This window comes from Colossoma macropomum, unplaced genomic scaffold (genome assembly GCF_904425465.1).
Source record: "Colossoma macropomum unplaced genomic scaffold, Colossoma_macropomum, whole genome shotgun sequence".
In the NCBI taxonomy this organism is placed as follows: domain Eukaryota; kingdom Metazoa; phylum Chordata; class Actinopteri; order Characiformes; family Serrasalmidae; genus Colossoma; species Colossoma macropomum.
In genome coordinates, this window is record NW_023494801.1 from 21,524,345 (window position 1) to 21,541,185 (window position 16,841).

General features: G+C 37.6%; 1 protein-coding gene across 2 annotated transcripts in view; it reads right to left on the bottom strand.

The window, feature by feature from the left end:
* Positions 1-16,841, bottom strand: part of si:ch73-374l24.1 (protein kinase C alpha type) — a 238,113-nt gene that overhangs the window by 50,965 nt on the left and 170,307 nt on the right. For both annotated transcript variants that reach the window (XM_036589207.1, XM_036589208.1), the window contains exons 6-8: positions 11,858-12,014; positions 11,069-11,203; positions 6,101-6,194 (exon numbers count right to left, since the gene is read on the bottom strand). In XM_036589207.1, coding sequence (XP_036445100.1) covers positions 6,101-6,194; positions 11,069-11,203; positions 11,858-12,014 — 386 coding nt within the window. The remainder of the gene's footprint in view (positions 1-6,100; positions 6,195-11,068; positions 11,204-11,857; positions 12,015-16,841) is intronic.

Genomic DNA, 16,841 nt, shown 5'->3' on the forward strand with positions numbered 1-16,841 from the left:
CTGAGTCAATAATAGTCTTAATAATAGTTACAGCTTCTAATGTAGCGTATTGTGTTCCAGTGTCATTTAAGTGCCAATTTGAGGACTAAGAAATGCTCGTCTTTCTGCAGTTGCTGGTATTGACAGAATAAAGCACCACCCTACAATGGACTGACCCCAGCAGCATTGCTAATCAAAAAACTCCTGTGATGGGTGAGTGTTATTGCTCAGCACTGAGAGGTTACTGGATGTTCCAAATCACTGTCTTGCCACAAAGCTTAATTGTGGAAAACAACATCCAGACAGTTTTCCAACAATAATTTCTTGGTTTTCATGACGATTTCAAGCTGAGAACCCCTTGACGATTTGTCGATGACCCAGTTTTCACTCTGCAAACTAAAACTGGAGCAACTGTTGACTGAAATGCACTAATGTTCAAAAGCATTCAAAAGTTTAAAATCACTGGTTGCAACAAATAAAAAAGAAATTGTACCACACACCTTTAATTAATTGGCAGAAAGCTGTAAAAATGAAAGGTTTGATGAGTCCAGAATGATGAACTGAGCTGTAGACTGTTCCATAATTACTGAGGAAGCTGTATAACACTGAGAATGAAGTTATAATAAAATTAATATCCAGAATGTTTCACAATTGAAATGTATTAGGTAATTACTATAAACAGCACTGTGCAAAAGTCCATTTATCTTGACAATAAGTGTGCGAAATCACCATATATCACTAGACTTGATGCAAATAAACATAAATACAGTAAAACCAATAACTTATTGTTTTCAAAAAAGTATTACTTAGCCAAACAAATATTGGATGAAAACTACAAACTAGAAAGGAAAAGTTTTTGAACAAATTTAAGGTTGGCTTAAAAAAGACAGCTAAAAATACCTGAATGATTAAAGAAGTTTTAAACAGGTGATTGTGGTTGATAACTTAATTGTATTTATATTGCAATAATAGGTTAAATTTGGTGGCCTGCTTATGCTGAGAAATGTTTATGGGTTATTTCACTGATTGGATACATACAGGGAGCACTTTGAGACTGTTGGTTATCTGTGTTAGGTGGTTGAAACTGCATTCTAAATGGTTGCTAAGCATTGCTAGGCAGTTGCTGTGGTATCTTAGGTGACTAATAGTATGTTGCTAAGTAGTTGCTGTTGTATTCCAGTTAGTTGCTATGTAGTTGCTATGGTATTCCAAGTGGTTGCTAGGGTGTTGCTAGGCGGCTAATAGGTGGTTGGTAAGTTTTGCAAAAGTATTGCAAAGTGGTTGCTGTTGTTTTTTAGATTGTTGCTGTGGTGTTGCTATGTTATTCCAAGTTGTTGTTAGGGTGTTGCTGAGCAGTTCATATGTCATTTCAAGTGGATGATAGGATATTGCTATGTTGTTGCTGTAGTATTGGAGGAGGTTTCTAGAGTACTGTTAAGTGATTTGCTAAGCATTTGATAGGGGGTTGCTGTTGCTATGTTGTTCCAGGTGGTTGTTAGGGTATTTCTATGTATTTGCAGTGGTACAATGGTATCTCTGTTGTTGCTAGAGAGCTGTTAGGTGGTACTTGTTGGTTTGTTTTTCTAGGTGGTTGCTAAGGTGTTGCTCAAAAGTTGCTATGGTATATTAGGTGATTGCTAGAATGTTGCTAGTTAGTTGCTAGGATGTGGTAGTTGCTTGTTAAGGTATACATAGATGGTTACTAGAATGTTTCCAGGGTGCTGCAATGTGGTTGCTTAAGTGTTGCTAGGTGGCTGCTGTGGTGTTGATGTGGTGCTGTGGTGGTTGCTGTGTATCATGCTGGTGTATAAGGGGTACATGAACATTTGGCCACATAGAGTACAATGACAGTGTCAGAAAAAGAGGTTTATATAAGAAGAACAATTCAGTTTCAGAATGTTGAACGTTCCTCTGTTCATTCCTACAGGTAAAAAAAGCTCTAGCAACCTATTAGGTTCCTATGAAAGTGAAAGGTTAGAGCAATGATAAAAAGAATGTGAAGAACAGTGAGTTGCCTTTGTAAATAAAATAATCCTGGGTGTCTGTAAAGAGGGGTCTGGAAGTGACATGTGAAATCACTACTGTATTAATATTCTTTATAAATGTAATTATTTTTTATGTTTATGGATTTTATATTAACTAAAACTTTTGCACAATACTGTAACAGTATATTATTTATCACTTGATAACTTCTTGGTGTTTCTGAAAAGACAGCCTTACTTTGGCAGAAAACTTAACAGCATCATCAGTGAATGACCGTTCTGACACTCTGGCCTTGGTGAAAAGCATGAAGCCTGGATCGCCCTGGCGCTGCTGACACTCGCTCCAAAATGCTCGTCTCCCCAGCCTCACTGAGGCTGCTGTTACCATGACAACTCAGGGAGCACCTCTCTAAACAGCTTGCTGTGAAATCAGGAGTGGATTTCCTGCACTTTGAGCGTACAGTGACTCTGCGAAGCAGCATCTCTGAAGTTAGGGTACACAACGTCGACCCCCTCAGGGAGTGAAATGGTTGGCATTTTTTGCATTTCCACCTGCCCTTTTGGAAGGCAGGCCAAATTACCAATTCAACAGTGGCCGGAATGCATGAAACCAGTGTTCAGTGATGATGCATATTTGGAACCTACTACTCACATGTCCAAAAGTATCTAGACACTCCTTCTAATGAGTAATGTCAGCTACTTTAAGGTGCATCTACTGCTGACATGTGTCAGCACCTATTGCTGAAAAGCACTGCTAATAGAATAGCACACTCTGGAGCAGCTGCACATGAGCCTAAGATCAGCTCAAAGGGGACAAATTCCCTATTAATACCATTGATTTCAGAAGAAACTTTGGGTGACCAGGTATCTACAAACTTTAGCACATACAGTGTAGCTAACACCATGGAAAAGAGAAAGTTAATGGAAGTAAAGCTCAGTCCACAATACTCTTAGAAGTGTTTTCCTCATTTAGAATAATAGTGAAGACATTAACACTATCAGATTATGGTCTTGCGAGGCTTCAGGGCATAAGAGGATTTGGAGGCCCCCTGCACTCCAATAGTTCCACATAATAAAAAAATACTAAAAAATGAAATAAAAATGAATGAAAATCGGATTAAACAATATTTCACATTCATCTTTATAGCCACTTTAAACAACACTGGAAAATCGTCTGTTTTTTGTTACGAAAATAAAAATAGACTTATTAATTTGCTACTGTGTCTACATAATTATCATGTAAGATTTGAAGATTTTTGTATAATTAATTTTTTGTGTGTGTGTAACATTTGAATCGAGATTTCTTCTCTTTTTCTTTCAAGCCAAACTGAATTGTAATGCAAAAGAAGCAGTCCTACAGACGTGGAAGTGTAAATGCTAACCTCCCACTTAAATGGGAACAGTAAATCTCATGCATCAAAAATGATATAAAACCTAAGAGGCTTTAGAAAAGATCATTTTTCCTCATATATTTCTTTCATGTTACTCATGTGTTCATATTCCAGAAATATTTCTTCATCTAATGTGTACACCTGCAGTAGACAGTTATTTGAACCATCTGGGGTCGTGTGGCCTGAGGCTCCTTGATACCCCTGGAAGTGAGAGGCCCCTGGGCACTGGCCCCAATGGCCCGGGCAGTAATCCATCCCTAAACACTATGAAACAACACCTATGCAGGGACCAAAACAGCATTAAACAAATCAACAAACCAAACTATCTTCTTTCAGAAATGAGTCCCCACTTTTCTTGAGGCAGCTTTACACAAGCTTGATCATTCTCCCATGCAGCTTCATTCACCTGAGGTCATTTATACAGGACTGAAGAAGCTGCATTATGCAGAGACCTCGTTGCTGATGAAAACTACTTGCTTGAGACATTTCAGATAAATAGATTTTTTATTTGTTTTATTAAAAAAAAAATTGACAACTATTTATTTTTGACCACTTCACTAATTGTGTTTTTTGACCACTTCAGTATTTGTGTTTGTCTTTCATTTGCATTTAAGCATAAGCCTTTACTTTAAAATGCATTTATCATTATGAAAAATACATACTGAGCTAGGAGCGTCTAGGAGTGACTGGTAGTGTATAAATAAATAAACTGAAACTGGATTTGTGCGTCGTCACAAAAAAACACATATGTCTTTTTTTCAGATAGCTTAGCGAGAGAGTGGGCAGGAATGTTATAGGGCAGTTCTGACTGATGCTCTTGAAGTTGACCATGATTACAGCCACGATTCACACTGCTGAAACTGTGCTGCCTAAAGATTCTGGTGGAAACTGAATCGATAGTTGGATTGGAAAATGGAGAAGTGCGTACACCTTTAGCTCCTGCCTCCTGCTCTACTTTATCATATCATATGTTTGACATAATTTTGACTATATGGATTCCAATAAAATAGCCTATAAAATTGAGAGCACAGAAGCAAACTACTGGAAGTACACATCCTAGCCACTTAATCAGGTACATCTACCTTGTATCTGCACTCATTGTCCATTTTATCAGCTCTGCTTACTTTATAGGTGCACTTTGTAGATCTACAATAACAGATCATGAAACAGATCAGAAAACAACGCTAGATATTAGCTAAGAAAGCAAATAATTTCATAGTTTTCATAGATTTCAGAGATGTTTATTTACTATTTCTGGTCTGAGCAGTGAAGCATAAATGTGGCTTGTTAAAAAAAGGAAAGTTGACCATGAATACAGTATTCAAAAAAATTAATTCATTGTTTATTCAGTAATTATTAAAGGTTAAGTATTTAAATGTAACCATTACCATCATTCACTCATGTTAGTTTGTTTATCTGGGTCTGTGTAATCAAGAAATTTAATGTAATTGGACGTGTGTGGGTTTTATTTGAATATCCCTGCTCCAATCCTTCATCACTAGTCAGTGTCTGGCCACAAGACACTACTGGCCAAAATTCTTGGATATTCTACTGTGCTGAGAATTATGCACCACCCATATACCTGCTCTGTGGTGGTCCTGTGGGGTCCTGACCACTGAAGAACAGGGTAAAAATGGGCTAACGAAGCATGCTGGGAAACAGATGGACTATAGTCTGCAATTGTAGAACTACAAAGTGCACCTATATCATACAACCCCATTTACAAAAAAGTTGTGATGCTGTGCAAAATTTAAATAAACCAGAATGCAATGATGTGCAAATCATTTAAACTCTTTTACTACGAAGCTTTGCTGTTGTAATACGTACAGAATGTGTTTTGGTATTGTTTTGCTGAAATAAGCAAGGTCTTCCCTGAAAAAGACGTTGTCTGGATGGCAGTATATGTTGCTCCAAAACATGTATATTTCATTCAGCATTAATGGTGCCATATAAGCAAGTCAGCCATGTCTTGTGCACTAATGCACCCCCATACCATTACAAATGCTGGCTTTTGAACTGTGTGCTGATAAACAGATGGACGGTCCCTCTCCTCTTTAGCCCAGAAAAACGGTGTCCATGATTTCCCAAAAGAATATCAAATTTTGATTTGTTGGACCACAGGATACTTTTTCATTTCGTCTCAGTCTATCTTAAGTGAGCTCTGGCCCAAAGAAGGTGGCGGCGTTTCTGTATCCTGTTTATGGATGTATGGTTTCTTGTTTGCATGGTAGAATTTAAAGAGATTTGTCCAGATTCTCTGACTCTTTTAATGAGTATCCTGTGGTCCAACATATCCCAACTTTTTTGGAAACAGGGTTGTAAGTGGAGCTGATAAAATAGACATTAAGTGTAGAAACAAGTACATGTTCAATTTCTCCTAGTAACAGCTTTTCATGTAGGTTTGGCATGTATCAACCGGGCAGTGTGCGAGCCCCCCAAAAAATCAGCAGAAAAACCTGTGAGAAAGCGTGAGATCCAGAGGTTTTGTTCAATCTGTCAGGATTTTAAAAGTGGTGTAGTGAATTCAAGGCTTGCACTGTCCAAGATATCACTTAACTGGTCAGTGTGTGCATCTGACACTTCCTGAGTATGACCACATGAAAAGCCTTTAACCAATTCCTCTTACATAACAGTCAATCAAGGAGAGCTTCTTTCTGCAACAGTGATGATGCAAGACGCCAATGTCAGTACAAATAAAAGCGTATTGCTAACACCAACTCAGTTTGCAAAGACAGAAAGGCCCCTCACCTCAAACTTCTGCCTCAGCTCCAGGTTAATGTCGTCTACTTCTGGGATTGGAACGTTATAGTACTCGCCCTCCTCCTGATTCAACATCTTATACCTGCAGGTAGAGAAATACATTTCTAATTTCAATGTTAGCATTCAAACTTCTTCTAATGTGTAGTGGCTAAGGACATGAAGCTAAGGGAGCTTAGCTGGTGAATGTAATATGGAAAATCATATAGATTCTAGTACCACAAATACTCATTTTTACCCTAGCCCAATGCAATGAAAAAGCCTCAACATACATCTATTTTATATCTTTATGCTTTTGACAAGAAACTGTAGCTGTGCAATTTTGAGAAATATATATATTTTTTTCTTTAAATAATTTTTTCCTCATTTAAATGATAGATTTATCTTATATATTTTCAGTAGTGCACAAAACATTGCTTTTTTGCGCATCTTTAACAAGCATGCCAGTAATTCTGTAGGGCACTGGCATTCAAACATTTACAAACAATAGAAAACAGGTTAAAAAAATGTCCCTATATACATAAGCCTAGGCAAGCCTAGATTTGCTGGACCACCATCATCTGCAAAACAAATAAATAAAGGAATAAATTTTATGTACTGCATGGAGAATTAACGTTTTAGTTCACCTGCTTGTAGTGACCGGCAGAAGACACTTTCTGTCAATACACAGTTTTTCTATTATAATACTAATATTGCTACTAGTGTTAATGATAATGATTGTGAATAACAATTAAATAATTACTTTTATTTATTATGTTAATGGTGATTAATTACTTTAATTATTATTACTACCTATTACTAACAATATAATTATCATTAATAATTAAAGATAATTAATTATTATTATTACTAATAATAATTAATTTCTTAATTCCGACATGGTATGTCTGCTACGTCATGAATAAATCTGTGAAAACAGATTTAGCTAGCTATCCAGCAGGTCTAAATTATAATAACAGATGTTATTAGCATAGTAACATCAGCTTCTAAGATGACTGTACATGCGGATACACTCACACAAATGCCTACATTGCTCAGAATCATGTGCACAGTCAAGGAAAATGTACATTGTATATTCAAAATATGATATATGCTAATAGCACTAGCAATATAGCTTTCGAGCAAGGTAGCATTAATCTGGTGAACGCAGATCAATATGGCAGCTCATACAGTTGGAGGAAGAATTCAAATTGGAGTCAAACAGCCTGAGCTCAAGTAGAATTACTTGCTGTTTTGTTATGAGGTGTTCAAGTTTTTCTAAGAGTGTTTCAATGAATGTGTTTCTGTACTATTCCATTATTTGTTATATCGGTAGCAGAAGGTGCAAAGTGTGAAATACAGGAGGTCCTGGGGGGCCCGGAATCCTAATTAACCTCATGGACCTGCTGAATGTCACAAAATCAAAATTTGAGGGGCTGAAAATCAACTTATTATAATGTAATGCTGTCCCTTAGGGTAAATTAGACGCTCAAATACAAATGCAGGGAAAGGTCATTGTTTAGCCGGCTTCTCCCACAAAACAGTGAGCCTCTGTCTTTGATATTCATAACTAAATAGTGATGCTGCAGTGGTCTACCTCAGGGTGGTGCTATTGCAAATTGGTTCACCTGGTCCTTCATAGGAACTGCTCAGGATACCTCTGAAAAATTTTACAATGTGCCGCAGCATGTTTGTGAATGTGAAAACTAACTCAATTTCCCAGAAGATCAGTGGAAAGAAAGAATTTTCACTCATTCCTTAAACTGAAGACAAAAGAGGAGATGTATAAGATCTATATGAATGTGTGGAAGACCACAGAAAGAAGCATTTTTAGAAGAAGAACTGTTAAACTAATCAACGCCACTATGGAGAGTGAGTTAGCAGCCTGACAACGCTGGAGAAACCAGCCAACATGGGACCCCCAAACACCAGAGAATATTTCACACACTGATAAGGTGATATTTAATAGTGTTTTGTGCAACCTTGCTGCTTGTCTCATACGATGCCTGTGCATGCACATCACTCAGAGTCAGTGACAAGTCTTGTTAAACTCACGTTTGTGCTTCATCCATCTTGTGTTTCAGTGGGATGTTGCTGTTTTAAAGCTGAGGTGTTGTAGCTGATGCGAGTGGTAGCTGGTTTAGCAGCAGACAGTGATCAGTGACAGAAAGAGCCGCAGGCTGCAGCCAACAGTCTGCTCACTGTCACTGAGAACACTGCGCTGTGTGAAAGAGAAATGTGTGTATCCGCTACTATCTTCATGCACAACATCTCTCCAGCTTCCTCTGCTCTCTCTCTATTTCTCTCTCTTATTCTCAAACACACAGAGAACTAGTGGAAGCATTAGCAAACATACACTTCAACGGGCATGGTCAAATTACAGATTATGTTTTGTTGATTTTGTAAGTCAAAATATGTTAACATAGGGGACAGAGAACTTAAATATAATTTTTAGTGCACAATTTCTATTTATATGCTGGGTTTAAAGGGTGTATATCCTACTTTTTTTGCATTTTACATCTTCCCTTGAGGTCCATTTATAACACTGATGTGGTTTTATGTACTAAATGGTCATCATTCATTTGTACATGAACATTTTCCCATCGCTCTTTATCTTTAGAATTAGACAGGCTGTTTTTTCACTGTGTCTTTACGTTAAGACTGTTATAAGATAAATGATCTCTGGTCTGTATTGTGCCTCACTCAAAAAAGCACTTGGAGCTGAAACACTTCTTATAACTTCAGTGTGAGTGGGCGGGGCTAAATCGCTGTATGTTGTATAGGTAAATATATGTAAATGAGCTGTTTTTGTAACATCCCAGAAACACTGAATGCAAAACAGGCTGTTTTTGCAGTGTAGTTTTCATATGAGGACAGTGTGGATTGGTGAGCAAATGGTATGTTTTGAAACATTTTACATATTATTTACAAATTGCTTCAAACTGCCTTAAATGATGAAGGAATATGCCTTCATCATTTTGTGCACTCTTCTGCACTCCTGCACTTGTTTAATGTGAGCTTTTAACGCCTCTAAAAGATCCCTCATATGTTATAAGCTATTAAACGAAATTATTAAAAATACACTGCCTGGAGTCATTGTTTTATGATGGTCCTGAGATAAAGTTTTAGCATATAACATATCTTTTAAAAACTCATGGGTGTAGTACAGCAAAATAGTCCCAAAAGAAATCATATTTTTTCAGACTTACCATTATCAGCATTACATATAAAGACTCAGAAGACATGTAGACTCACTGGTCTCACTGGACTTTTAGATATTATTTTAGTAAATAAAATGGCTATATTTGTGTTGTAGACATCACATCACCTGGTTCCTATCGCCACCACTGTAAAGAAAAGTTCTGAAGTGTTCTCTTGGAGGGGAGCTGTTTACAGCAGCACTGGCTCATTAACACAGATGTACTGCAGCCTTCCAGGAAACAGTGGCCACATGTGGCGTCAAGACTTTTTAACTCATCAGCTGTGCTGAGATAACGAGAGGAACCGCCAGGCTGTCAATGGATTAACACCATCCAAGAGCCTCGCTTGCATCAGAGAGTGAGGAGCACCAGAGTGTAATCCCGGCCCTGCAGTGATCCAGGACCTGCTCAGCAAGATCTCATGCTGATGATGGGAATTAGGAGGCATATAGCACAACTGGGTGTTTACATAGTTAACCCTTAGAAGTTGCAGTTATCGCAGTAATTTCTAGGATCAATTTTGTCACCAATACAACACTGATTTAGATAAGTAAAAATCAAAACAACCCTTAATCTCAGTCAATATAATTTTATACAGTCAAAAATAAAAGTTACACATAAAAAGTGCTTTGCTAATTAAGATCACTGTCTGTTGCAAACTGGGCGATTCCATGATTGGGGTGTCATTTTTTGTCCCACTGATGTTACATTTACAAACATGCATGTAAAGTCAATTTGAAACACTGGTGATGTGTCCTTCACAACCAAATGTGCCTATTTCAGACAGATAACTTACATCATTAATAAATCCTCCCCACAGCAATTACAGTATTTCTGCCTGTCCAAGGGCTCTATATCACACTTTACCTTGAAATATAATCATCGAAATAATTCAGAAACAGTATTATTCATATTAATGTGTGAAACCATTTAACACTTTTTGTAAATCAACCTTTACAGATTTTTATCCATGTACATTTTTGTCATGCCCCTCCTCATTGCCTGTTACCTGGGAACACATTCACCCCTATGAAATAGCTGGAATATTCCACAAGTCACATGCTTAATTGATGCAACATCCAAATTTCCTGAGGATCATGGGATGTAATTTCTTTCATTACTGGCTGACAAGGTCACTCGGAAATTTCAACCCTGTAACCCAAATTACAGACTGAAAATTAATTATTATTTTTTAAAGATTTTTAAAGTAAACTGTGTCCTTCATGTCTATAGCATAGATGCTAGCTAACCTGACTCAAAACATCTTACACTCACAGATCTAGTCTCAAAGATCTATGTTGAACCAAAGCTTAGATTAAATAGGATTTTTAATTGAGAAAACCACTGACACTGCAGATTAGTCCAAGATTAGTCTTAATCCAAGTCCACGAAACTGCTGCACAAAGTCACAAAACAATTTAAATAATACAGCGTAATTCTTAGCAGTTTTGTTGATTTCTGTGGATTAGATCTTACTTTTCAAACAGAGTTTTGGTTTGTGTTCTAACATGGTATTTATATGCTTAATGTTGCGTTTAGCCATGTTTACTGTTAACTATTAGTTTAGCAATTACTGGTTTCACAATACAAAATGAAGCCAATAAAATCCTCAGAAATTAGCACTTAATTTCATATTAAAAGCTCATTATAAAGTAAATGCAGGTTTTTTTTTCACATCCACTGATAAATCAATGGACTTGAATATTGCCTGACTGTAGCCCCAGATTATACCAATAATTCTAGAATTGTCAGGTGAAGGTTAAAAAGGAAGTGAACCTACCAGCCACACACAGGGGCTTTGATCAGCTCAGACACACCAAATGACATAGAGCCCATGAAGTCATTCCTGGTGGTCCTGTCCCAGTCCCACACCTCTACTGACAGCCGCCGGTCTTTATCTGTGGCCTTTAGCTTACTGTATAGACAAAGAGACACATACAGGATCAGGATGAGCATCTTATTAAACCTAGGAGAAAGGGCTTTATTACTCTGTTTACTGTTTTTTTTAGTCTGTCCAGTCTTGTTACTTAATTGTTATTTTAAATCGTCTTTTACTGTGTGACTGCAGACAACTGCCTGTTTATAATAACTGTATCCACCTTATTCCTGTGCCACTTGACGCTTTGGGTGACTTATGGACACAACTGCTGGAATCATAAACAGACAATATGTTAAATGCTTAGAACATCCTAAGAAATGTGGGAATCAAATACAATGAAAATAATCTTTATTGTTGGGATGTTTTATGATTTTCTTTCAGTGACGGTAATCGCTCTGTCAACAGAAATCTCTTTATAACCTTTATAATCTTTATATATATATAAACCTATTTATAACCTACACCAACCACTTAATACAGTCATTTTAAGTAAATTATTTATTTTGTTTACACTGTCAGGCACAGGCATTTTTCGGCAATGTTTAATGGATATGGATTTCAACAACATCAATGGCTGTTTCAAGCAGTGATTACGAAGCCATGTTGTCTTCTGGCGCACTGTGCCTTCTTGAAAATTACTTTTTTTTACAGTGTAGTTTATGTTTGCAGACACTGTGAGTGCCAACTCACAAGGTGAAGGACTCGTTCCAGGTGGGGTTGAGGGAGGAGCGGATGGTCCTGGTTTTCTGCTTGGTCTCGTTCTTAGGGTCCGGAATCAGTTTCAGTTTGACATACGGGTCTGACAGCCCGTTGGGGTCCATGGGAATTAGATTTCTTGCTTCGCCAACTGAGTGTAAACAAAGCAGAAAGAGACCAATAGAGTTTTATCAACAGAGATTCTCTTTAAAAGCCTCAAAATGAAAAAAGCGTCTTTTTTGTGCTAAGGCCCTCTAACTTAACGCATATTCGGTATAAAATCTTTTGCATAAAAGGCTCAGCACAATAGGAGACAGGATGAAAAGACAGTCATGGTTATGCAGACAGATAATCGGGCTTATTTTTCCCGTTAAAATATGTCACAGTCAACGTAACGCGCAGTACAACACCTGAATCAGCTTCAGTCTGTTGGCGAAATAAACAGCCAAATGCTGTGTCCTCTTAGTCAAAGTGATCAGCACAATATGATGCAGCAGGAGGTTGCGACATCGCTGTAATTACAACATTGCTGGTGGCAATTGCAAGAAGGGCCGCAAAACGTTTTTGAAAAAAAGCCTGTGCAGAAATAAACGGTCAACCAAACAAATCAATGAGGGCAAACATCTAGCGCCATGCAGCGGCATGGCAACCTTAACGTATTCCGTCTCCACGGTAACCTCTTTTGGGAGGCGGGCTGTGTTATGTGAAGTCGGCCCATTGGAGATGAGAGAGTCGCTGATAAAGGATGATGCAAGTGTGCGCAGAGCTGTGCATTTATATTTACTCAGAGAACAGAGTTTTGCTATTTAGATGTAATTACACAGTTAATTAAGTTGATATGTAATGAAATATATTTACACTGAATGTACATTCTGTTTTTGATAGCTGTGAGTTTGCATTGTTGACTTGATATGATGACAAATGATAAAAAACTTGGCCTGTACCGGCAACAGTCCTCATATTCAGGTTATGAACGTGTGGAAAACAGCCACGGTTAAGCAATTAAACCCTGTCGGGAAGGGAGATGGGAGGTTAGAGATTTATTTTGTTAAAAAACAAAACAATAATAAAAGCAACACTTTGTAGTCTGGTAATTCTGAAATGGTTCCTGGCACTGGAGCAGAGACTGGAGCAACTGACAGTGAAAGCATGTCAATTAAAGCGTAACCTTTGTTAAATATAAGAATATAATAATAGCACAGGTTAGTAAAGCTGTGGTTGTTTTATATGGTCATTTTTAACATGGCCATGGAACTGAAATTAATCTAGTAAGAATGTCACACAAACGCTACCACCCGAGGCTGCTTAGATTAGCCTGATGACTTTTTTCTGAGGCCATTTGGCCTGTTTCTTTTGATGTACGAGAGCTGAGACATGATTCTACTCATGTTTTTTTTTCTGTTTTTCTGTGAAGCTGTTTTGTCTGATGTCTGAAACCTGTAGTGTGAAAAATAATCCGATAGGCAAGTTTTTGAACAGTCATGATATCTGCCTCACCAAATAAGCTCCACCAGTGCAGCTTAACAGATAAATCTCAGCTGTCAGGCACAATAAATATTTCTCTACAGGCCCCCTAGTGGCCACTCAACTAGAGGAATGAAAATTGACTCAATAATATATTTGCAGCTGTAGCTCTGTTATCAGATTGACTTAGACACTGTTCTGTGTGTGAAAACAGTTTTAGACTGTGTGTTGAGCTGCTAGTGAGCAATGAGAAGTAAAATCAAGGAGCAGTGAAAGGGCACGGGTGAGAACACCCAGCTGTGAAAACAACTCACACTTCTCCTCAAAGACAACTTTAGCATAATTAGCATAATTTATCGACTTTAGATACAACTCATAGCATAGCTGCACTGTTTTCTTTATATCAAAAAGTCGTGTAAAAAATCTTTTTTACACCCCAGCTTTGAAGACAAAAACTTTTGCTTCTGGTTTTGTAAATCATACACATTTCATATCACAATCAAATGTATCAAAATGTTATTACTGCCCTATTTTACAAATTTGCTTGAATTTGAATAGTGACCAAGAAACAGTGCAGAATTTAGAATATTTCTTCTTCATTTCACTAGGTCTAACTTTCATTTATTTTTTAATTATAAGACTATCCGCTGTTTATTTTCAGGTTATTTATTTCATTAAATGAAAAAATCTTCAGTATGACCTTTTGGACCAAACTGTATATGCCCCTTTTTTGGCCTTGTGCTTGGTGAAGTCTCTGCTCCCCAAACTGAGTTCTGAGTTTTCTTTGTTTTATGTTTTTTTTTCTGTTTATTGACCCGTGCTTTGTGTAATGGATTTGCCTTGAGTGTACCTGCCTGTCAGTTTCCTTAACCATTAGATTGCCCTTGATAAAACTTCTCTGCAAGGCCCTTTCACTTCAGCTATGAATAAGAAATATATCAGAAAAATGACACCATGCTTTTATTATCAGTGTCAAAAACTGCAACTTGTGAGGGTTAATCTAGCGCAAGAATCATTTTCACCAAAAGACTTAATGAGGGAAACACAGAGACACAACCCCTTCTTCTGTGCAACACATCGGAAAATCACATTTGGTAGAAGATATTCTGATCATCAAGAATTCAGCATCTACATTTCTGACCCTGAAGAATTTTTTTGCTCTCGTCTTCTTTACTTGGCGAGAACAGTCAAGCTGTAACATCACCTTCACTCATCTTTTAAGCTTAGCTTGGTTACTTTAGCTTCTCAGAATCATGGTCTTCTCAAAAAAGGCTATCTGTATAATCTATTTGAAGGCCACATGTGAAAGGTGCTGAGAAAATGGGCAGAATTTCATCAGCAAATGCAGAATCTTGTAGGGCTTGTCAGCCAGATGGACGCAGATGTCTTGTTAGAATTAGCTGTGGAATACTTCTGCTGACAACCTGGCTGCACATATCAAGGTCGATTTCCTTGATTCACTGTGTGTCAGAGGGGCTGATTCTGTTTTAAAAAAGGACATTTGTCATTTCACAAAGTTCATCTGCGTCTAGCTTAGATGGAGACTAACATTACAAGCTAAGCTTCATCTTCTCACAAAAGAGTAACATGATCTCCATTTATATAAACTGCAAATAAGATAAGTTAAATGGCCTTGAGAGATTGACCTTTGGTTTGAAATAGGTAAGATAATGAAAAGGTTGGTGTAAGAAATGTAAACACATGAAATAGCTGCAATGATCTCCTGAACCAAAAGGGGGAGACCAACCTCTTTCAGTGAAGTTAACACAACGTTTGCAAGCGTAGCGCCACAAACTCTATCCCTCTCTGCTCTGACTATAAAAATGGAATACTTTACATTCAAATGCAGGTAAAGGAAACATAATAGTCCTGGACTTCTCGTAGGTCTCTTGCTGTTGGTCATGCATTAACCCAGCATGTTCTACATGACAGTTTCTGCCATGAACTCTGTTAAAAATGTTGAAATGCTAAAGGTCTCGCAGGAGGCAGCAATACAAAAGAGGATTTTAACGTGGCCCTTTTCATGTCCTGCCGCCTCAGTTATCTCCAGATTCCCTGCGTTCGGCAACGGAATGAGAAGAGGCAAGAGAGAAGCAAGGAATTTATCTGCTGTTGTTGCTTGGCTACAACATCTAAAGGAGCCTTTCTGGTTTTTCTTCATGTCTTCTTTTCATCTTTATCTCTCCGTCTGTCTGTCTGTCTCGTTCCATTACACAAAAAGTCATTCTTTGAGATGAAGCCTCAAAAAAGCACACCTTGTCACTCGTGTTATGAGATTTGTTATGCAGGCAATAATGCACAGTAGGGAGCGCATTATCAGTATGTAGCTGCACACTTCTGGTTTAGTGTGAGGTGTGTGGTTATACAGTGATAATGAAACCCCAGGGTGTGTTACTATGCCTATTTTCAATCTGTTTCAAATGGAAAAAAATGACTTCAGTGGACCAAAAGCACAAATATCAGTCCCAAAACTTTATATTTCAATAGTAGCATTAATAGCATGTATAGTATTGTTTCTTAAGAAAGCATTCTGAACTAAGTGCTTTTATTCTTTGGTATGTCTGCTGGAATATATAATGTGGTCCTGCAAAAATCCTATTTTTTCAGAAAAATGTGCAGCAAGAATATAATCAGTGATGAAAATCTTTTTGAGGCTATGGATTAAAGAGGAAACGAAATTTCATTAGCATTTTTTTCTTGATCTACAGTCTAGAGTTGAAGATGAAATGGGAGACCTGCTGAATCATTTTCTTTGATTATAATTGCATGTGGATACTAAATACACTACTAGGGGTGGGAATCTTTAGGCACCTCACGATTTGATACGATTACGATTCAGAGGGCTGCAATGCGATTATAAAACGATTATCGATGCATCTCGATGTATCTTTTTTTTCTATACAGGATTTCTATTTTCTCACTGAGTGAGGACTCGGTAGTTTTAAAGCTAAGTATTTATAATGATCCATAATGAATTTACTTCCAATATCTTTTATTAATAAATCAAATGGAAGTGATCTATAAGGCTCTTATTCACTGCTCTTGTTTGAGACATTAGCACACCCTGAGACATACTGGACATTAAATGTTGTGGCTGCCAAGGTGGTTTGACTTTGTTGAAAGGACAAAATGTCTCTTCTTATCATTTGGGTTGTGACTCCTGACCTAACCTGGCTTTTAATGCAGAGGGAGCCGGTCCGATTTCTCACTCATCCAGTTGTGTTTTTGTTATGTGCCGCCACAGACTGTCCGGGCGCCCCACTTACCCACTTCCAAGTTCCGCATTTTATGTTCCGTCAACATTACGTTATAAATTAAATATTTAGAAAATCGATTATCGTTTATGAATCGATTCAGAATTGTTCTCGTCCGCATCACGATGCCTCTAAGAATCGAGATTTTCCCGCATGCCTATACACTACCATTCAAAAGTCTGGAATCCCTATTTTTACTAATATGAAGCCAATGTTGTTGAAAGTACATATCATCAATACATGTATCTCCAAAATAATGA